Below are 23,545 nucleotides of genomic sequence, written 5' to 3' on the forward strand. Positions count from 1 at the left end.
AATAAACACTTCTTGAGTAGAAGACCTGCTTTGGGGAATTTAACTTCCAGCTAACTAATGTAATTGTTTTTTTCTATCCATTAAAAGCCCACCAACAAGATTCTTCAGTTTGTATGTATGGCTACCAATTCTACCTTGTTAATGACATTATTCAAAAACTCTATACCCTCATTTCTGGTCTCCTGAACTATCTTACACTAGGTTAATGATACTTCAGACAGGAGGCTGATTGTAGCATTTGGTAACCTGACCCACCAACCCCACCTACACTCTCTAAACAGAATTCACATCCAGTAATTTGAAGCAGATGAGTCTCTGAGGAAACAAACAAGCAAACAAACAAACAAACAAAAAATAGAACTGTACACACCATTCATTGAGGTTCACATATTATTCAGGCAGGTCTGGAACTAAAAAGGCTTAGCAAAGAGGTATTAAGAGGTCACTGGAAGAGAATTTATTCTAAAGAAAGAAACGAGTCAGTCTCAATCTGAGAGCCCAGGGCCTGGGTGTGGAAGGGAGCACTGTAGGGTTCTCAATAGGGCATGTTGGCACTTAAACTCCTCTACACCAGATCCTTGAAGAAAGTTTCTGCAGTAACTGGGGTCCAGAACAGAGAGAGGGTAGCAGGATAAGCAGCAGCCAGACTAAGCATGGACCTGATACCAGGAGGAAAAGATTAGTAGTAGATGGAATGGAAAAAAACTTGCGGTTCAGAGTCAGATATTCCTAAATTTGAAATTTACAAATTTTGTTTAAACCAGCTTGACTTGTATATAAGTTAGTTAAAATTTCTGAGTCTCCTCAAAATTAAACACTTTTGCATCTCAAAGGACTTTGTTAAAAGGGTAAAAAGGCAGCCGACTCAGTGGGAGGGAATATTTGGCAATCACCTATCTGATAAGGGTTTAATATCCACGATATATAAAGAGATCATACAACTCAACAATAAAAAGACAAATACCCAATTAAAAAATCGGCAAAAGACTTGAAAAGACATTGTCCGAAGAAGAAATATAAATGGTGAAGAAACACTTGAAAAATGTTCAACCTCACTAGCAATTAGGGAAATACAAATCAAAACTACAATGAAATATCATTTCGCAATTATTAATTAGACTGGCCACATTAAAATGTCAGAAAACTATAAATGTTGGAGAGGATGTTGTGAGAAAGGAACAGTTATTCACTGTTGGTGGGAATGAAGAACAGTACACTGTGGAGGACTGTTTGGCAGTTCCTAAGACAGCTGAATATAAACCTGCCATGGGACCCAGCAATATCATTGCTAGGTAAATACCCACAAGAAGTGAGAGCAGTGACATTGATAGACATCTGCACAACAATGTTTATAGCAGCATTATTTATGATGGCCAAAAGTTGGAAACAACCCAGATATCCATCAACTGAAGAATGGATAAACAAATTGTGGTGTATACACACATGGAATATTATGCAGTGGTGAGAAGAAATGAGGACGTGAAGCATATGACAACATGGATGAACCTGAAGAACATTATGTTGAGTGAAGCAAGCCAGACACAAAAGGACAGCTACTATATGATTACACTATTATGAACTAAATATATTACGTAAACTTATGGAATTAATAATTAGAATATAGGTCATGAGAAAACAGAATGAGGGTAGAGAATGGAAAGCTGATGGTTAATCTGTGCAGAATTGGCTAAAAGGTGGTTTGTAAATCTTTGGAAATGAATGGTAATGGTGAGAGCACATCATCATGTTTCTGATTAACAGAGCTATTACATGGGTATGACAGTGGTTGAAAGGGAAAGCCTAAAGACATTTATATTACCTGAAGGAAAGGTAAAAAATATAACAAAAGACTGTATAACAGTGAAAACTCATGTAAAATATGAGTATGTGATACTGCATATATAAAACTTTTTATAAAACATAAAAACAATTAAACTAGAGAGAAGGAAACAGAACAGCAGGTATGTACAGTAAGGGAAGCACAGAGAGATTGAGAGGTAATGAAATTTGTTTGGTTGGTTTTTGCTTTTTAGTATAATTATTAATATTACTGGAGTAACAAAGATGCTCTAAAAATGACTGAAGTGATGAATGCATAATTATGTGCTTATCCTCAATACCACTGGTTGTATACTTTGGATGGATTTATGCTTTATTAATATGTATCGATAAAACTAATTTGTTAAAAAAAGTTCTGAGTCTTGCAGAGCAGGTGTAGCTCAGTGGTTGAGCACCTGCTTCACAAGTACAATGTAATGGGTTCAACTGCCATAATTTCTACCAAAAATGTTTTTTGAGACGCTCTCATCATCGAAAAAATGGGAATAAAAATACCTATTTTAAATTAAAAATAATATCTATTTCAGAATTTAAGTCTAAATGAAACTAAATGAGAATTATTAATTAGGAGCTAAGTGGATATTTGTTACTTCCCTCTTTTTTTTATTAATCATTATGAGCTCTATAATACACCTGAGAAATTTCAACAGAAAAGTATCTTAGTGAATCTTCTGAAAATCTGAGGATATCAGAACAAGAACTGTGACAACTCTGATTTATACCACTGCTTATCACCTTATACTTAGCTGCTTAGAGGAAAGAAGGCACAGAGATACTGATAATAAGTTTCAATAAATGCCTGAAGGTTGAAGACAAAACTACATTTCAAAGGTGCATTCAGCAAGCTACCCAAGTCCAGTTTAGGAACAGGCTGAGCTCATCTATGATTTAGGGAGGAGAGTGGGGATTTCCCTCTCACCTATCTCAAAGACCCAATAAGATGAGGAGATAAAGTAACTGAAAAGGAAACGACGTCAGTCCTAGAAAGGTACAGAAGCGGTAAGAGACCAATGGCACTCAGGGGAGGGCCCTTCCAAGACCATCCTGCCACTCTCGGGGCTGGCTGTCTCTGGACAGTCATTCATACATCGACACACAAGTCCTAATACAAGATCCTTGTCTATACCATAGATGGACTCATCTCCATTTGTTCTATCAACAACAAAAGGAATGGGAAGAAAATAGACAATGGTGAGCACACCTAAGGGAGAGGGGCTGTATAACATGCCTTCCAAGCTTCCAATAGCATATGTGGGGTTCCTGATAAGGTGTGGATGTTCTCTCTCTGGAAATTAAGAGTCATTGTTTTCTGTGCTGAGCTGGTTCACCAAGGACCCGTGTGAATCTCCTACTAGACCCCTCACGCAGCTTTCCCCTGCCCTGGGAGAGAGGGAAGTGAGGAAGGGAAAAGGCAGAACGTCAGACTCGTAAGTGTTTTATTTAATTGCAAAGAGGATTCCTTTCTTGAAACTTTGTCTGATCTTTTCCCCTCTTTTGTCCTTTTTTTCCCCCTTCCTTTCTCTTCTTTTTTTTTTTTTTTTTAATATTAGGTGCTGCAGGGAGTGCTTCACATTTGCTGTGTTTCCTCATCATCCACTTCCTCTTTTCTGTGTGTATTGATTTTGGCCACCAACACAATCCCTTTTCCTCTACATATTTCTATCCTCCATCATTTATTGTTTCTCTTACATTCTACTTCTCTTTCTTTGGCCCCCAATTTTTCTGACTTTTTATTTCTAATACCTTTGTTCTGTTTTCTTTTATTCATTCTTTATATTATTGGACTTTCTTTTCTCTTTCCCTCTCTCCTGACCACACTGGCCTTTTAATTCATATGGTATTCCTCCCCATATTTAGTTTACTGTCTTATTATAGGTACTCCACTTTTCTTACTGTTATAACTCTACACAGCTTACATGAGTCTAATATCCATTCTCCAAGATCTCACATGGTTCCTCTATTAACATTTACTATCAATACTACTATTAGGGAAGCGGACTTGGCCCAACGGATAGGGCATCCGCATACCACATGGGAGGTCCGCGGTTCAAACCCCAGGCCTCCTTGACCCGTGTGGAGCTGGCCCATGCTCAGTGCTGATGCATGCAAGGAGTGCCCTGACACGCAGGGGTGTCCCCCGCATCGGGGAGCCCCACGTGCAAGGAGTGCACCCCGAAGGAGAGCCACCCAGCATGAAAGAAAGTTCAGCCTGCTCAGGAATGGAGCCACACACATGGAGAGCTGACACAACAAGATGACACAACAAAAAGAAACACAAATTCCCATGCCGCTGACAACAGAAGCGGACAAAGAACATGCAGCAAATAGACACAGAGAACAGAAAACTGGGGCAGGGGGAGATAAGGGGAAAGAAATAAATAAATACATCTTTAAAAAAATATATTACTATTATACTTTTTCTTTTCTTACTCTTTTTGCTTTCTCTGACCCTAATATTTGCCTTCAAGTGAACTTAGCCAACAACAAGGAAATAGAATAAGAAGAACAAAGTGACAAAGAGAAGACTTAACATGTATGCAAAAACAACAACTAATTAAACCCCAAGACTAGACAAAGAAGCTAAGCAACTGATTAAACCCATCAAGATAAAATGACCAGATAGCAACAAAAAACTGCAAACCAAACCAATAATTAGGAATACATGGCCCAATCCAATGAACAAATTAAAAACCAGGAAGAGGAGGAGAACATCAAACAAGTAATTAAACTCTCAAAACATATATTAGGGACCAATCTGATAAAGTGAAGGAAGAGATTAAGAATATGAAGAAAATACTTAGAATACAGAAGAAATTGCAATCACACACAAAAAGATAGCAGATTTGATGGTGATGAACAGCACAACTCAAGAAATCAATAATATGCTCTCAGCAAATAACAGCAGGTTCAAAGAGGCAGAGGAAAGAATTAGTGATGTGGAAGACAGTACATCTGAAATCAAACAGAATTAGTGATGTGGAAGACAGTACATCTGAAATCAAACAGATAGTAGAACTGTCTTTTATCTATCAATAAAAAGATAGGAAAAAATCCAGCAGGGACTTAGGGACTTGAATGACAATGCAAAACACACAAATGTACTCATTATAGGCTTCCCAGAAGGAGAAGAGAAGGGAAAGGGGACAGAAGGAGTGTAGAAGGAAATAATGGCTGAAAACTTCCCATACCTACTGAGAGAGATGGATGGACATGTCCAGGAAGCACAACGCATCCCAAACAGCATAAATCCCAACAGGCCTACCCCAAGACATATACTTGTCAAATTATCCAATGCTCAAGACAAAGAGAAAATACTAAAATTAGCAAGAGAAAAGAGAACCATCACATACAAAGGAGGCTCCATAAGATTAAGTGCTGATTTCTCATCTGAAACCATAGAGGCAAAAAGGCAGTGGTATGACATAATCATGGTACTGAAAGAAAAAAATTTCCAACCAAGAATATTCTATCCAGCTAAGCTAGCATTCAAAAATGATGGAGAGTTCAAAATATTGAACAGATAAACAAAAACTAAGAGAGTATGCCAACAAGAATCCTGCCCTTCAAGAAATACTAAAGGGAACTCTGCAGGAAGAAAGAAAAAAACAAAACAAAACAGGAGAGACAGAGCTGAAGGACAGTGTAAGAGCAACGAAAAAGACAGAGAAAAAAAAATCAAACAAAATATGACAAACACAAATCCAAAGAAAATATCACTATTATAAGTAATTCCTTGAAAATAATAACATTAAATGTCAATGGATTAAACTTATCTGTCATGAGACTCAGACTGTAAGATTGGATAAGGAAATACAACCCATCTATATTCTGTCTACAAGAAACACATCTTAGACCCAGGGATTCAAGGAGGTTGAAAGCGAATTGGAAAACAATCTTACACGCAAACAATAACCAAAAAAGGGCAGGAGTAGCTATAGTAACATCAGACAAAATAGACCTTAAATGCAAAACAATTGTGAGAGACAAAGATGGAAACTACATATTAGTGAAAGGGATAATTTTTCAAGAAGAAAGAACAATCATGCACATTTATGCTAACAAGGGTGCCTCCAAATATATGAGGCAAACATTGGAAAAACTAAGTGAAGGAATAGATGCCTCTACAATTACAGTGGGGGACTTTACTATACCACTATCAATTTTGGACAGAACATCTCAAAAGAGAATCAATAAAGAAACAAAGACTTTGAACAATATATTAGAGGAGCTGGACCTAATAGACATATACAAAACATTATATACAAAAACACCAGGATATACATTCTTCTCAAGTGCACATGGATCATTCTCCAAGACAGACCACAGGCTAGGCCACAGAAAAAGTCTCAATGAATTCAGAAAGACAGAAATCATATAAAATAATTTCTCTCTGACCACAGTGGAATGAAGCTGGAAATCTGCAAGGGCCAGAGACCCAGATTTGGTACCAATATATGGACATTAAACAACACACTCTCAGGAAAACAGTGGGTCAAGGAAGAAATCTCAAAAGAAATCAATAACTACCTTGAAACTAATGATAACACAACATATCAAAACGTATGGGATGCAGCAAAAGCAGTACTGAGAAGGAAATTTATAGCCATAAATTCATACATCAAAAAAGAAGAGCTAAAATTGAAGAACTGCACACTTGGGGGAATTAGTAAAAAAAAAAAAACAAACAAACAACAAACTAAATCCAAAAGAAGAAGAAAGAAAGAAAGAACAAAGATCAGAGCAGAACTAAATGAAATAGAAAATAGGAAAGCACTTGAAAAAATAAACCAAGAGCTGGTTCTTTGAGAAGATCAATAAAATTGACAAACCCTTAGCTAGAATAACAAAAAAAAAAAAAGAGAGAGAGAGAAGATGCAAATACACAAAATAAGAAATAAGAAAGGAGATATCACCATTGGCCCCACAGAAATAAAGACTATCATAAGAGAATACTTTGAAAAACTATATTCCAACAAAAACAACAATTTAGAGGAAATGGACAAATTCCTAGAAACACATAAGCAGCCTCCATTGATGAAAGAATTGATGATCTCAACAAACCAATCACAAGTTAAGAGAGAGAATCAGTCATTAAAAACCTCCCAACTAAGAAGAGCCCTGGGCCAGACAGCTTCACAGGTGAATTCTACCAAACATTCCAGGAAGAACTAACACCAATCTTGCTTAAACTCTTCCAAAAAATCGAAACAGAAGGAACAATGCTAACTCATTCTATAATGCCAACATTTCCATAATACCAAAGCCAAACAAAGACACCACAAGAAGGGAAAATTACAGACCAATCTCTCTAATGAAACTAGATGCAAAAATCCTCAACAAAATACTTGCTAATCATATTCAACAACACATTAGAAGAATTATACACCATGACCAAGTGGGATTCATTCCTGGTATGCAAGGATGGTTCAACATAAGAAAATCAATTCATGTAATACACCATATAAATAGATTGAAGGAAAAAAATTACACGATCATATCTATAGATGCAGAAGAAACATTTGACAAAATACGACACCCTTTCTTGATAACAACATTGCAAAAAATTGGAAAAGATGGAAACTTTCTGAACATGATAAAAGGTATATATGAAAAACCCACAGCTAACGTCATTTACAATGGTGAAATCCTAAAACCTTTCCCTCTAACTTCAGGTACAAGACAAGGATGCCCACTCTCACCCCTTTTATTTAACATTGTGTTAGAAGTATTTGCTTGAGCACTGAGACAAGAACCAGACATAAAAGGCATCCAAATTGGAAAGGAAGAAGTCAAAATTTCACTATTTGCAGATGACATGATCCTATACATAGAAAATCCAGAGAAGTCTACAACAAAGCTTCTAGAACTTAAAAATGAGTTCAGTAAAGGTGTAGGTTATAAGAGCAATGCACAAAAATCACTAGCATTTCTGTACATCAATAACTAGCAATCTCAGGAAGAAATCAAGAAACAAATACCATTTACAATAGTAAATAAAAAATCAAATACCTAGGAATACATTTAACTAAAGATGTAAAAGACTTATACACAGAAAACTACATAACACTGTTCAAGGAAATCAAAGAAGACCTAAATACATGGAAGAATATTCTCTGTTCATGGATAGGAAGACTAAATATTATTAAGATGTCCATCCTACCAAAATTGATATATAGATTCAATGCAATCCCAATAAAAATCAACACAGCATTCTTTAATGAACTAGAAAAACTAACTATGAGATTTATGGAAAGGAAAGAGGCCCCGAATAGCCAAGGACATATTGAAAAAGAAAAATGAAATTGGAGGAATCACACTACCTGACTTCAAAACATACTACAAAACTACAGTAGTGAAAATAGCATTGTTTGGCACAAGGATAGACACACTGACCAATGGAACTGAATATATACAATCATATGATAATCGACAAGGCCACCAAACCCATTCAACTGGGAGAGAATGGCCTCTTCAACAAATGGTGCCTGGAGAACTGGATATCCATATGTAAAAGAATGAAAGAGGATTACCATCTCACACCTTATACAAAAATCAACTCAAGATGGATCAAAGACCTAAATACAAGAGCCAAGACCATAAAGACTTTGGAAAACAATGAGGGAAGCATCTACAGGACCTTGTGATAGGTAGGATATGGCTTCATGAACTTCACATCAAAAACAAGAGCAGCAAAAGAACAAATAGATAAATGGGACTTCCTCAAAATTAAAGCCTTTTGTACCTCAAAGGAGTTTGTCAAGAAAGTGAAAAGACGGCCTACCCAATGGGAGAAAATATTTGGTAACCATATATCTGATAAGAGACTAATATCTTGCATATATAAAGAACTCCTATATCTTGAAATAAAAAGACAAACAACCCATTTAAAAAATGGCAAGAGATTTAAACAGACACTTTTCCAATGAAGAAATACAAATGGCTAAAAAGCACATGAAAAAATGCTCAAAATCACTAGCTGTTAGGGAAACACAAATTGAAACTACAATGAGATACCATCTTACTCTGATGAGACTGACAGCTATTAAAAAAAACAGAAGACTACAAGAGATGGGGAGAATGTGGAGGAATGGGAACACTCATCCACTGCTAGTGGGAATGCGGAAGGATCCAGCCATTCTGGAGGAGAGTTGGGCGGTTTCTCAAAAAACTAGCTATAGATTTGCCATATGATCCAGCGATTCCACTGCGGGGTATATACCCAGCAGAACTGAAAACAAGGACACAAACTGATATATGCAAACCAATGTTCATAGCAGTGCTATTCACTACTACCAAAAGTTGGAATCAATCCAAATGCCCATCAGCAGATGAATGGATATATAAAATGTGGTATATACATACAATGAAATATTACTCAGCTGTAAGAAGGAATACAGTAGAAACACATGTGATAACATGGATGAATCTTGAGGACCTTATATTGAGTGAAGCAAACCAAGCACTGAAGGACAAATACTACATGACCTCTCTGATATGAAATAAGTAAACCAAGCTGTCTCAGAGAGCTAGAGACTGGATGATAGGCTTAAAGGAAGTTGAGGGGGAAGGAAGGTTGAGAGCTGACACCTACATGGGTGAAATCTATGATAAGTTGGAGGTAAGTATTTGTACAGGAAGGGATAAGATGGGGGCATAGGGATACCTTTGGGTGGGGCTTTGCAGGCTTAAGGGGGGCTAGGGATGGGAGGATGGGTCAGATGGCCCAAGAAACTGGTGGGAGGCGGGGGGAACATTTGAACATAGGAGATTGTCAGGTATGTGGTTGAAACTATAATGTTGAGAAAACTCTTTAGAAAATATAATAAGGAAGGTTATCTGTTTAAGATGTTTGGGGAAGGGGGGCATCTGACACAGGGCAGGCTTCTAGGGAGTGTGTGAGTGCTCATTTTTGTCATAATGGGTTATATCAATGGGTGGAGACCCATACAATAAGAGGAGGACTGATGTTCTCAAACAGAGGGAATTGTGTCACTTGAGAGAACTGGTGGCTCCCAATGGGTTAGGGCTGTAGAGTATGACAAGCCCTCAACATTTTTTCAAGTATCTGTGAATATGGTCCTTCAAGTAATGAAGATTGATTTTCACTGTGGGCCCTGAGGGGAGGGAGAAAGAGGTATTGAATAGATGGAATCAGTATAACTGTGGGGCAATGGAAGTGTTCCACAAGATCATGCAATGATGAATATAGGACATGTGAAATTACACCAAAAATGTATAAAAGTCTATAGGCTAAAATGTAAAACATAAAGTAAAACATAAGGTAACTAAAAATTTAGAAAATTATATAGTCTAAAAAATAAGCCATAATGCAAACCCAAATGGAACCATGTTTGAAAGCCATGTTTCAATATCTGTATATCAGCTGCAGCAAATATAATATGAACACATAAAAAGACCATTGCTGAGGAAGGGACAAAGTATTTGATGTTAGATATATGGGAGTGCTGTATATTGTATATGTGAATTACTGTAATCTAGAACTTTTGTGAAGACAAATTGAATAATGAGAGAAAAAAAAAAGAAAGGATATAAACACGGAGGAAGAAATGAAAGAAATTGCTTTGCCACTGTACATACAGGGCATGAAAGGCAAAACATCAAAAACTAAGCTTTTTCATTTTTTGATACCCCAATTTATTTTTACTTAATTTTTCTAAATTAGTATATTATTCTGTATCTAACCTTTAAACCCATCACTATATTCCATTTTACTATTAATAGAACTTGGCAATATATTAGGCTTCATTTTTGAAGAAGTTTTGGATCACAGAGAGGTTCAACTATGGCAGTGGAGGAACACTGGTGGGGAGTGTTATTGATGGGGGGGCACATGGTTGGGAGGGAGTTTTCCAGGGCATGTACACAGGGTACATAAAAATGTTTGGATATTTTCATATTGATTAGTTAAAAATGACAACCAAGGGAATGCTGGGTTCCTAGCCAGGAGAGCTCTATCACATTCCTCAGCGGAACAGCAACAATCCCAAGTGCAATGGCAAAGACCAATAAAGAAGGATGGTCCAACAATGAGCCCTTGACTCTGATGATTGCTTATGAGCGTGTGTGCCTGAAAGAACTAGGCCTAGAGCCACAGGGTGCATAAGAGTTACCTCCTGAGAGCCTCCATGTTGCTCAAATGTGGCTACTCTCTAATCCAAACTCAGCATGTAAATGCATTACGTTCCCACCAGCATGGGACATTACTCCTGGGGATAAGCCTCCCTGGTGCCAAGGGATTACTACCACGCACCAGCTGATGATGTAACTAGAAAAAGACTTTGAATAAAAGGGTCAACTCAGACCAGGAGAATATCTCAGCCTACATGTAATATCAGGTATTAAAAACTGCTTTTTGACCTTGAATAGAAGGGGGAAATGGAAAGGACAAATGAGTTTATATGGCTATGAGTCTTCAAAAAAGAGTCAGAAGGTCATCAGAGGGTTAGCGCTTACACAGGGTCCCAGAAGCAGCCAAAGTAGATACAACCCCAGGTACTGGTTCTCCTGAGAGCTACAGAGACCCACAGGTTCTATGGTCATGGCAGATGGCTCTGGAGTTCAATGCCATGTCAGTTGGCCCTCTTTGGAGTTTGTGTTCCTGAATGTGATTGATTTGGACTCAGGCGTGACCTTTCTATACATGCCTCTTCTGTCACTTTTACTGGATCTGTGGTTGGCACCGAGGTTGATGTATACTCAGGAGACCTGAATCTCTGGACTGTCCGTGACAGCCAGGCCCTGAGACTCAGAAGACTTGCAACTCCTACCCTCTGGTGTATTGGACTTATGCCGGGGCCAGCTAACAGGGAGGTGAAGAAGGTCAACTACCACACCAGGGAGCCAAGAGTGCCTACAACTGCAAGCAGGGGAATTGCATCCATCACCCACGTGGAATCTAAGCCCCCTCTCAATATAGAGGTGGAGTGGACATAACCATCCCAGGGTCCACAGGATGGAGGAATAGAGTATGAATTAGAGTAGACTTACTGACATTCTACTGTGGGATTTTTGTGATTAGTAATGGAAGAAATTGTAGCACTGATGTTGTGAAAGTGGCCACAGTAGCTGCTGAGGGTAGGGAGAGGGAAGAAGAGATTTGATGTGGGGCATTTTCAGGACTTGGAGTTGTCCTGGGTGGTATTGCAGGGACCGATATTGGACACTGTATGTCCTGCCATGGCCCACTGGGTAGACTGGGGGAGAGTGTAAACTACAATGTAAACCATTATCCATGTGGTGTAGCAGTGCTCCAAAATGTATTCACCAAATACAATGAATGTGCCACGACGATGAAAGAGGTTGTTGATGTGGGAGGAGTGGGGTTGAGGGGGATGGGGGGTATATGAGGACCTCTTATATTTTTTGAATGTAACATTTAAAAAAAAAAAGAGAAAAAATTTTAAAAAAATAGCTTGTTAAAAAAAAGTTATAGAAAGTTTGCAAAAACAACTTTTAATTTTTTCTAACAAATGCTAAGATTTGATAAATGCATTTATCAAATGGATGCTGCAAAACTAAAATGTAATTTTCTGTTAAAGTAACTTTTCTTACACTAAAAAAATAAAGATAAAATAAATATAGGCAACATGATATTAGAAATCTTCAACAACAAAAAAATAGATAATGCTTCTGTAATACAGTTGGCCAGGGACTAGCATATTCTACAAATGGCAATTAATTTGCCTTTTTTTCACAAGACTTGAGGCTTCATTTCTAGTACTAGGAGAACTGACCAAAACCATCAAACCCCCAGACCATGCACCCAACTAGGTCAGATGCTGCTGCTGAAAGGAACTAGGATATAAAAACATAGAATAATGAGGCAAGCAATCAGTAAGAAATCATTTTAAATGATTCAGTATACCTCCCAGAACCAGCAAGTATATTACAAACTCCAGAAAAAGAGTATTTGGGAGGTCAGAAAGTCTATCTTTATTAGTTTGCTGACCAGCAATCTCCAAGTTTGTCTAATTTATAACTCAAGGTTAATGCCAACAGAGTTGATGCCAACTCTGTGTTTTTCCATTTCAGAAATTGGCATAGTGAAAAACTTCTAAATTTCTAGAACTTTTCATCAAATAATTAAATTAGTAAATATCAAGTTAAAAAAGGTCATTAACATCCAGACACTACAGGCAAGGCAGATAGCTCAGGTGTTTTGATGCCCCGACAATGGGCCCTACTTTGGAATTTATGCTCTCCTCAGTTGTGGTTTACCAACACATGGCTCTTCTGCCCCTTCTATCTGAACCTATATAGTTAGTACTAGTGTTGACAGACGTATGTCCAAAAGACTTAAATCTTTGTGCTGTCCATGTACCAGTTGGTCCCTGAATCTCAACAGAATTGCAACACCTATTCTCCAGTTCACTGGACTTGCCTAGGACAACTATCAAGGAGACGATGGACAATGACCATCTCAAGGAACAAAGAGAGTTTGCAACTTCAAGCAAGATAGTCCTATCCATCTGCCCCAGGGAATCTAAGCCCCCTATTAATTAGAGGCAGAGCGGGCATCACCATCCCAGAATTCTTAGGACTGGGGAATAAATGGACTAGAGCAGACTTATTGTTACTCTACTATAGACTTATTGTGATTCTAGCAATGAACAACTTTTATCATTCATGTGGAGACAGTGGCCACTGGAGATTCTGAGGAGAAGGGGAGGGAAAAATAGATGTAATTTTAGGGCATTTTCAGGATTGGGAATTGTCCAGAATGCAATGACATATATAGGCCATTATATATCTTGTCCTAACTTACAAAAATATATGAGACAGAGTGTAAACTACAATATAAACAATAATCCAAGCTTAGTAGCAACGCTCTACCAAGTGTTCATCAATTGTACCACACTAATTAAGGATGCTGTTAATGTGGGAAAATGTGGGAGGCGTAGGGAGCAGGGCATATGGGAATCCCCTATATTTTTTATGTAAGATTTATGTAATCTAAGTATCTTTAAAAACAAAAAACGAAAGTTTATTTTTTAAAAAGGCTTTTTTTTAGATTTAAAAATTCTATATTACTAGGTAGGTTACTAGGACTGATTAGTAAGCCAATGTTTCTACATATTATGCACATTGTTACAAAAAGATTGTTAAAATAAGGTTAAAAAATGGTGACTTAAAGGACCAATGAGAAATTGCCCCCCCCCAAAACATGTTACATGATCTTCAAACTATTTCCACTTTAGTGGGTTTGTACCTTCTCATCCCTCTGCTTTCCTTGGAATTCTGACGCTTATATATATACATACATTTACTCACACCTAGGGGAACTAACCTACATTTTTTTAAAGCAAGTTACATACGTTCCTCAAACTACATCTATACTCATTCATCTACTAGTAGGATTAAAAATTGTACCTAAACACTTTTTAATTTAAAAAACAAAACTTGGTGATGACAGAACATACACCACATGCATGAAATATGGCTAAACAGCCAAAATATATAGTCACAATGAGAAACAATCTTTACATGAAATAGACCTTTTAAGTTAGCTAATAAGAAGTTAACTACTTAAATAAAGGATTTTCCCATTACCTTAGTAAATGAAAGCAGACTTGAATTTTACAAGTTTGCTTAAATTTTATAAGCTATAAATATCAGAAGAGGTTAGGGTTGTAAATACGTTTAAAGCATTTACTCATCAATGCAGACAAGGCGTATTTCATCAGGTTTCCAAAATTGGGACATAGCCACAATTAATGGCATAAAGCATATTATCATAGTTTATTTAGAAACACGTTTTCTTAATGATGATATAATAAGACAACTACTGTTGGCAACTGGATTTGAAATACAATCATAAATATCTGGAATATTCTGCCTTTGGTCTGTTAGTCTTTGATATGATACAAAATTTTAAGACTATTTCCTTTTCTATGGAAATAGAGTTCTAAAGAATTCATAATTGTCACAAAAGGATAATAATATCTATCTTTCCTTGAGTACTGGCATTTGGAAATGAGGAACCTTGAAGAGTTATACCCACTCTTCTTTTTCAGACAGAATCATCAGTACCCTCCCCCTACCTCCCACCCCCCCCTTTAGCAGCTTTCCCCTGCCTGAGAGTAAACCCAATCCCTCTTACACCTGAACCTGACCTTGACTCCCAAACTTTTTTAACTTGTTGTAGTAACATGTAATTTGCAACTTGAATTTCCAATTTTAACCATTTTCAAGTGTACAATACAGTGGTATTAACTGTATTCACAATATTATGCTACCATTACCAACAACCAGTACTCCATAAACTTTTTTTGTCACCTCAAACAGAAACTCTGCACCCATTAAACCATAACTGCCTCTTTCCTTCAACCCCCTCACTCCCTGTCCCTGGTAACCTGTCTGTCTCTATGACTTTGCTTAGTCTAGGTAGTGCCTATAAATATCATCATACATTATTTGTCTTTTTGTGTCTGCCTTATCATTTCACTCAACATGATGTCTTCAAGTTTCATCTATGTTATAGCATATAACAACTTCAACCTACTTTACAGCTAAATAATATTCCATTGTGTGTACATACCACATTTTGTTTATCCAAATGTTGATTGCTTCTAACTCTTGATTATTATGAATAGTGCTGTGAACATCAATGTACAAATATCTGTTTAGTCTGTGCTTTCAATTCTTTGGGGGAGAGGTATATACCAAGAAGTGGGATTTCCAGGCTATATATATTTATCCTATGATTTCCATATTCAACTTTCTGAGGAAATGCCAACCTGATTTCCATAGCAGTTGCACCATTTCATAACCCTACAAACAATGAATAAGGGTTCCAATTTTTCTACATCCTTGTCAACGCTTGTTATTTTCTGTTGTTTTTTTTTTAAGTAACAGTCATCCTAATGAGTGTGAAGTATTATCTTAACATAGTTTTTATGTTGTTGATTTTTGTTTGTTTAAGGAGGTCCTAGGCAATGAACCCAGGACCTTGTACATGGGAAGCAGGTGTTCAACCACTGAACTACATCTGCTCCAAAATAAGAGTTGGTTTTTCATGTTTGTTTGTTTTTAGGAGGTACCAGGGATCAAACCCAGGACCTTGTACATGGGAAACAGGTGCTCAACCACTTGAACTATATCAGCTCTTTTAATATGGTTTTGAGACTCCCAACCTTCTCACCAGCTGAGAAATGAGCCCTCTGACCATACATTTACTACTGTCCTCTGGGTGTAACCTCTGGGATCTCCTCTTATTCCCAATTCACTCTTGTCCTTCTGGTTATACTGAACAGAAAATACTGCCAAGCTTGACCCACCTCCTGCCAGAAAAGTTCCTTCTGAAAGTCAGCAAAATAGTCTTTTTCTATGTCGGCAGAACAGTCCAAAACTAGATCAGGCAAAATACTATTGACCCAGATGTCCCCAAACCTTTAGTCCAAGTTAAATAATTTATTAAGATGCCCAAACTTGATCACATTAAAATTTTAAAAATATAAGATGAAAATCCATGAAATGAGTTTAAAAGCATTCCAAAGATTCTTTAGAAAGTTTAAAGGGTTATGAAAGAGTAGGATAAAGGCACAGAAATAGCAAGAGTAAAAAAAATTTAAAGAAAAAAGTATTGTCTCAATTCCTAGTTTTCTTTGCACATGACATATATGAATGAAGAAGATGAGCTCTTAAGAGTTCTTCCAGACCAAAAAATTTACTTAAGATGATCTAAGACATATTTGTTAAGCTGGAGCTAATGTAATATTAAGCCTCATTGTTAAGTGAGCTAGAGCACTTATATGAGCATAATTTTTATTTTAAAAAGTAAAAGAGATGTGGAAACAAGAATATTCAACAATAACATGATGTCAAAAAGTAGGCAAAAATAAGCTATATAAAATAGCCTCTAATTTTTTAAAGATACTTAAGTCATACAGAATCAAAAGCAATCACCTTCTGAGCTAAATTCAAATGAAAGGGAAAGCTGTGAAAAATTCTTGATAATTGATAATTACCACCTACTGCAAGCCCTTATGGATAATTATTCAAAGTCCTGGACTTCCTCTGCATTAGGCTTGAACAACTACTGAGGGAGACAAAAGTCCACGGAGCAGAGTGACCTAGTCCCCTAGCCGATCTGTCCAATGAGGTTTACATGCCCACTCCATTTTTAAAATATCTACTTTAATTACTTGATTCAGTACCATTGCTTTCTTTACCATTTAGATATAAGAAATTAAATGAGAGAAGAACTGACTGGCCGTAGTAACACCATACAAATCACAAGAAAAACTGTCTTACAAATCAAACTAGAATTAGAACTTATTTCATATATTATCTCATAAAAACTAACACACCATTACTTCTTTATTGTGCTTTATCTGTCAAGGGACAAAAGACTAAAGAAAAAAAAAATGAATGAATTCACCCAACTTATTCCTTTTATATTTATTTTCATAATAAATAAAAATAAAATTCTATAGTTATCTCAGAAACTCAGAATTTAATTTAACCCCTTAAGAGTCATTACATGAAAATCCTGAAACTTAACAAATTTTGCAACTCAAAAATATTTTATCTTTAATTTTCTGTAATATTTAAAACCAAAAAGAACTAAAAAGTTTTCTTTGGTGCTTAAAAGTAACTCCATTAAGAAATACACTCCATAAAACTAAGTCAATTAAGAGATTGGTGGATTTCCTAAAAGCACTCTTTTTCTTAGAATTGAAAAATTGGTATGATATGTCATCCTATCACAATATTTACACATAAATAAAAAAGTATTTTCCAATGCATGAACATTTAGAAAGCATGTGCTCAAAAGCCAAATGATATTTTAAAAATCTACTTACTTAAGATGAGAAATTTTCCAGACCAAACATAAACAAAATATATACACTATTGTATAATATACTCCTGTATATACAATCTACTATTGTATTTTTAAAGAGTTCATTAGTTTAAAATTATGGCTTTTAGAAACCAAGCTATTCATTACTGAGGCTTCAGTAAATACTATTTTAAGTCAGACTTACATTTTCTGGTTCAACACCAATGTCTTCACAAAATTTCTCCATGCCTTCAGGACCTACAACATCATCTGTACCTGCAATGAAATACAATTTTATATAAATTAAATCGATCTATGTATACTGTATTATTACTACTGTAGTTTTGTACTGTCAAAATATTTATTACTGAAGTAAACTAAAATCAAATGAATTTCAAGGTCATAATTTTTTCTGAAGAAAGAAATCTATACTCCAAAGATAAATGGTAAAACTATTTGGAACTTTAGTTATACTTTTAAAGGATTCTTCTCTGCATAATCATTTAAATCAATTTATTACATAAATAAGCCCATACTATTTTATTTATCAATCAATAAAATATTTTATTTATGCACTAAACATGCAATTTTCATGCAGTTCACTTGTTTTTTCTGTAAATCAGATGTTCTTTGTATTTTGCTAAATTATTTTCTAATAAAAATATAAATAAAAATAAATTTATTGACACGTCCTTCAGCGTTTAGCCATGTGATACGTAATATTTATGTCTAAAGAGATAAGGCTATCCATGTTCAATTTCTGCTCTTTAATGTAGCTTAAAGCTCTATTCTTATTTCCGTAATAATTTCAATTACATTCAACAATTTTTTGGAAACACAGTAAGTAAAAAGCCACCTAACATTCTTTATAAATCAGGAAATAACAAATGTTTCTTTTACATAGGAAAAAAAAAAGTCAAATAGTTCTTTTGTTCTTGATAAAGGCAATAATGTTTCTTTTTTCCCACTGCGGCTTTAACCCTGTTTCTTCTTGAGAGAAATGTCCAGAGGTTCTGTCTCTACTTTATTTCCCATTCATTCTTCAACCCACTGCAATTTGGTTTCTGCCCCATCCCTCCACTGACAGTCTTTTTGCCAAGGTCACCAATAACCCCCTAAATGTCAAATCTGATAGACAGAAGCCAGTTTTTATTTTATATGACTGCTCTGTGATATCTGAAAATTTGAAGCAATTCTTCATGAAAATGTCTCCTCTTGTTGCTTCTGGAAGAGCTCTCTCTCAACTGGTTTTCCTCCCAAGACAATTAACAAGGTAAAGATGGACAACCACCATTCCAAGGAACCAAGGGAGACAACTAAGAGAGTCCCATCCATCAGCCTTGTGGGATCGAAGCCCCCTCTCAATTAGAGGTGGAATGGGTATCATCATCCTAGAATCCTCAGGATTGGGGAATAAAATATTGACTAGAGTGGACTTACTGGTATTCTGCTACAGACTTACTGTGATTCTAGCAATGGAAGAAATGATATCATTTATGGATTCTTTTGCTTCTCTCAACTCAAATTTGGTGTGCAGAATTCCATTCTTAACCCTCTTCTATTCTGTACTATACAGTATCCCTAGGAAATGTCAACCATACTCAAGCTACTACCCAGACCTCCGTCTAGCCCACACTTCCCCTTTACTTTTGGGGTGTTTACTGCATGTCACCATTTGGCTATCCCACCTTTTCTTGGTTCAGCTGCCACAGCTAAACTTATGTAGTGTCTCAAACCTACACCCCATGCATTTCACATTTTCAAATACCATCTCACAAAAACTGAGGCAATCATCTCTCCATGCCAAGCCTGCTTATCCTCTTGTATTTTGTGTCAACTGGTATAGTCACCAGAAATAGAAACTGGGGAGCCATCCTGGATTCCGCCCTTCTCCCGCACTCTCCACATGCAATCAATTATCAAGTGTATGCCAGTTCTACCTTCTACATATTGCTTTACTTCAATAATCCCACACTGCCCAAATTCAAGCTTTATTCTCTCAGATTATCAGAATCTCCCTGATTCCAGAGTCTTAACCCCTCTTGCACACAGCCACCTAAGGATTCCATCTCAAACACAAATCCCATGTTGGCTTAAAATCGTTCAACGACTCCCCACTGCCTAAAGATAAATTCCAAATTGTCTGGTGTATAAAGTAAGGTTCTCTATGGTCTAGTGTTTTCCTTCCTCTTCAGCCCTTTCTACCCTTAAAATAAGATTCTGGGACATAAATGAATCAATAAATACCTGTAGAATGAATACACATTAGGATCCAGAAACACCTACTTTCCTGTGATTTTGTTTCGCACACACATCCTGACCATGATCAACACCATACTCTTCTTTGTAGATTCAGTTCATCTTCCTCTCTTCCCTTTCCTCAATGGCTCCCCCATCGTACCTAACTTACTTCTCAAGTTTCAAGACTGAAACCAGAGAGGAAGTCCTCAAATCTCCCCACCATTACCTGCACAATCTAGGTCAGGCATTCTTTCTCTGTGACTCCATGCAATATGAGAGATGGTTTGCTCAGGGGTGGTTAGCACAATGTATCAAATGCATTAAAATCCCCTCTAAGTGCAAGAGTTGTTTTCTTCTTCTTACAACTGCAGCATACCACCTGGTGCAGAATAATTGCTCAATAAAATTTACTGAATGAATGAATGATGACTGAATGACTGAATACCAGAAGAAAGGAATCACTCTACAATGTCTCCACAGCTTCTAGACCCACCAAATTGCCAAATCCAGCAGAATCCACCTTTTTAACTTATCTCAGTTCCATTCAGGTAACATTTACTGAGTACAACCCTGGAACTATGTACCATGGCAGTTGCCAGCAGTACAAAGATGAATGAAACATAGTTCCCATCCTCCCTGAGCTTATGGTTTCAGGAAAGGAAGGCAAAACATACATATAATTCTAACACAAAGTGAAAACTACACCACAATAAAAGTTTGTCTAAGGTAGGTAGTTGTTATGAACAAAAGTGAACATTAAAATCACCTGGCCAGCTTGTTTGAAGTTTTGTCACTTCACTCCTTTTCAACTTACCTCATAATTTCCCCACAGTAAATACTTTTCCTCATACTGTTCTTTTCCTTTAATTGCAAATGTGTTACACAAAAGGTTTTGTTTTATATATTCAAATCTGTTCACTGGGGGTATTTATTTTTCCACTTGTATTTTCTTTCCCGTTTTTTCTATATTTTCCTAATTTTATCTTGATTATTAGGGAAAAAACAATTACAAATTTACTTTTAAATTTTACTTGGGTTTTTTTATATTAACACATGAACATGATAAAAGTTCATTTCAAAATGAAAGTAAAAAATGTTTTTCGAAGTGAAAGTTTCTAACTCCCTACTTCCCCACAGAGTAACCAATTATTTAAAAACTTCTTCAAGTATCTTTCCCAAATATGGCATCTATAGAATTCTATAAGTATAGAAATACACATAATTACTTAGTGTTTCTAAGTTTGTCTGGGCAATTCTCTTAGGTTTTCCAGTTATAAAATCATTAAATCATTTCATCCTCAATTAATTATCATTTTTGCCTTCTTTTTAATTTTTATGCCTCCAATAGCCCTCAATAACACTGGATAGTCCTTCCAAAACAATGGCAAATAAGAGTAGTGAGTGTGGGCATCCTTATCTCACTCCAGGGTCAAATGGGAATATACTTAACACTTCATCATTTGATATGTTGCTAGTTTGGAGGTTGAGAATGCATATATTCATATGTACAGGCAAGTATATATTATACAAGCAATATATTAATACATTCACACTACAAAATTTTAAATTCAGAGTAAAATAAGTATAGAATTAAAAGAACGAACTTCCTCTCCCTTTTCCTACCAGTTAGGCATGTATCCTCCCAGAACATTTTGCTATATATTTATGTATGTACAAATACAATGAAATGCAGTTTTTAAGTGTGTTTACACATATGGGGTCATGCTGTATCAATGATTTTACACCTTGTTTTTTTCACTTAATGTGACTTTTAATCTTTCAGTAAGAAAACCCACACATCTACGTAATTCTTTTTTACTGATACATTTTACGTTAGTTTGTGTATGTGTGTGTATGTCTGTATCATATTTCTTTTCACTATTCTACTGCTACAAGTAATTTAGGTTGTGAAGTTAAAGAATAATTATTCTGATAAGGAAATATCCATCTATTCCTATTTTGCTAAAAGGTTTTGCTTGTTTTTAAACTCATTAGCAGGTGCCATTTTGGTATCTATTGACATGATTAATAGATGGTTACACAGAGCTGGGGGAAAAACTTATTTTATAAGTCCTTTTAAATTCCTCTGTGTTTGGTTTCTATTCTACCTAACTTACTAAAGCTTTTTCTCTGCCACCTATACTTGAGCCTACCAAATCATGTGCATCTCCCAAGCCTTTGCACATCGCTTGGATATCTCCCAGCTTGCACTCTCTTTTTCTCACACCCTCCAATCTGGCTAGTGTGTCCTCTGTCGATATTCATTACAAAGATGAATCTTCTCAATTAATTTTCTGTTTGCCGCACTAGAAAATGAATTCTAAGAGTAGTGGCTGGTACATAGAAAGGTTTGCTGAGATACACTTTGCAGGGGTAATGTTAAGTTACCCATGCTTTTTACTTTTTTCCAAATTTTATTTAGTGTTATATTACTTATGTATACATGTACACAACTTACATGTGTTTTAAAAGAGCAAACTTTCAGACTATGATTTATAATGAGAAGACAATCAAAAGTAACACTTCATCCTAAAGGTATTAAAATATAACCCTGCATCTAAAAAAACTTTCCCTTTTTCTCATTATCTTTCTCAAGTACACATTTAGATCTAGTTGTAATCACTTTGTTTGTTGGGATCCTGGTTGTGTTCCCATTAAACGTATTGATTCACCTGTAGAATTAAGGCAATAACCTTTGTCATGCAGGCTAACATATATGCCACTGGTTAACACAGAGCAGGTTAAATGGGTTTTCAGAGAGATAGATTTTTAAAAAATTATACCTAAAGCAATATGGTGTGCAATACCCTGAATGACAAAAGTACTGCAGGTATATCTGGAAAGGCAGATATACTGACAACAATGTATAAAAAAAGTGGTCCTCACACTTTTGCTGCCATCTCAATCAGTGGCCCCTAACCAAACATACTCAACTTTTTTGTGATGGCTCAAGACACTCATGCTAAAGTTTCCAAAATTTAACCATGCTTCATCACAGAGACAAATGGAGCCCGCCCATGCTGTCTCCTTTCATAATTTTTAATACATCTTCCTTTACTGTCAGACCATGTTGTCACTTCAGTCAACCATTCACGTCTGACACTGGCACCCTCTTTCTGGCCCCTAATCTTTTTTTAGAAACCAAAAAACAATTCTGTTATAGAATTGAACCCAAAATAAAGAGTAAAGGCCTATAGTCAGGGCTTATGGGATTTTCACAACCTATGTATGTGAACTTCAGTGTAGTAACTGTGAGATCAATTTTGAACCTGTATATTTACCTTAATTCCTTATTCTTGGTATATTTCAGAAAATGGTATTTATGTAAAACTGTTTTCATTCTAATGATAAGAAATGGGATTACAGTTTCACATGGAAGTCTAAACAACACACTTGCACCTGTCCTTTCTAAAGCCTCAGAGGACTAAAGTACCAAAGTGCAAAAGCAAATAAACCTATAACCACAGAGAATGGGAAGAAAAGCCCCCCAATGGAGAGGGTTTTACTTATTAAATTTCTAGGAGTCAGAAATTGAGTTAAGAGGGATTTAAATAAAAAAAGGCGAGAGGCTATATCCTAGAATGTGCTATCAGAAGACTGCAAAGGAAGGCTGTGATAACTAGCCAGATAAAAGCTGGAGAGGTCTGGGCTCAAGACAGCAGA

At 36.2% G+C, this 23,545-nt stretch overlaps 1 protein-coding gene across 8 annotated transcripts in view; it reads right to left on the reverse strand.

Moving 5' to 3' along the window:
• Nucleotides 1-23,545, reverse strand: part of DCUN1D4 (defective in cullin neddylation 1 domain containing 4) — a 129,376-nt gene that overhangs the window by 31,829 nt on the left and 74,002 nt on the right. For all 8 annotated transcript variants that reach the window (XM_058298823.1, XM_058298830.1, XM_058298819.2 and 5 more), the window contains exon 6: nt 17,847-17,917. In XM_058298823.1, coding sequence (XP_058154806.1) covers nt 17,847-17,917 — 71 coding nt within the window. The remainder of the gene's footprint in view (nt 1-17,846; nt 17,918-23,545) is intronic.

Source organism: Dasypus novemcinctus, chromosome 1 (genome assembly GCF_030445035.2).
Source record: "Dasypus novemcinctus isolate mDasNov1 chromosome 1, mDasNov1.1.hap2, whole genome shotgun sequence".
Classification (NCBI taxonomy): domain Eukaryota; kingdom Metazoa; phylum Chordata; class Mammalia; order Cingulata; family Dasypodidae; genus Dasypus; species Dasypus novemcinctus.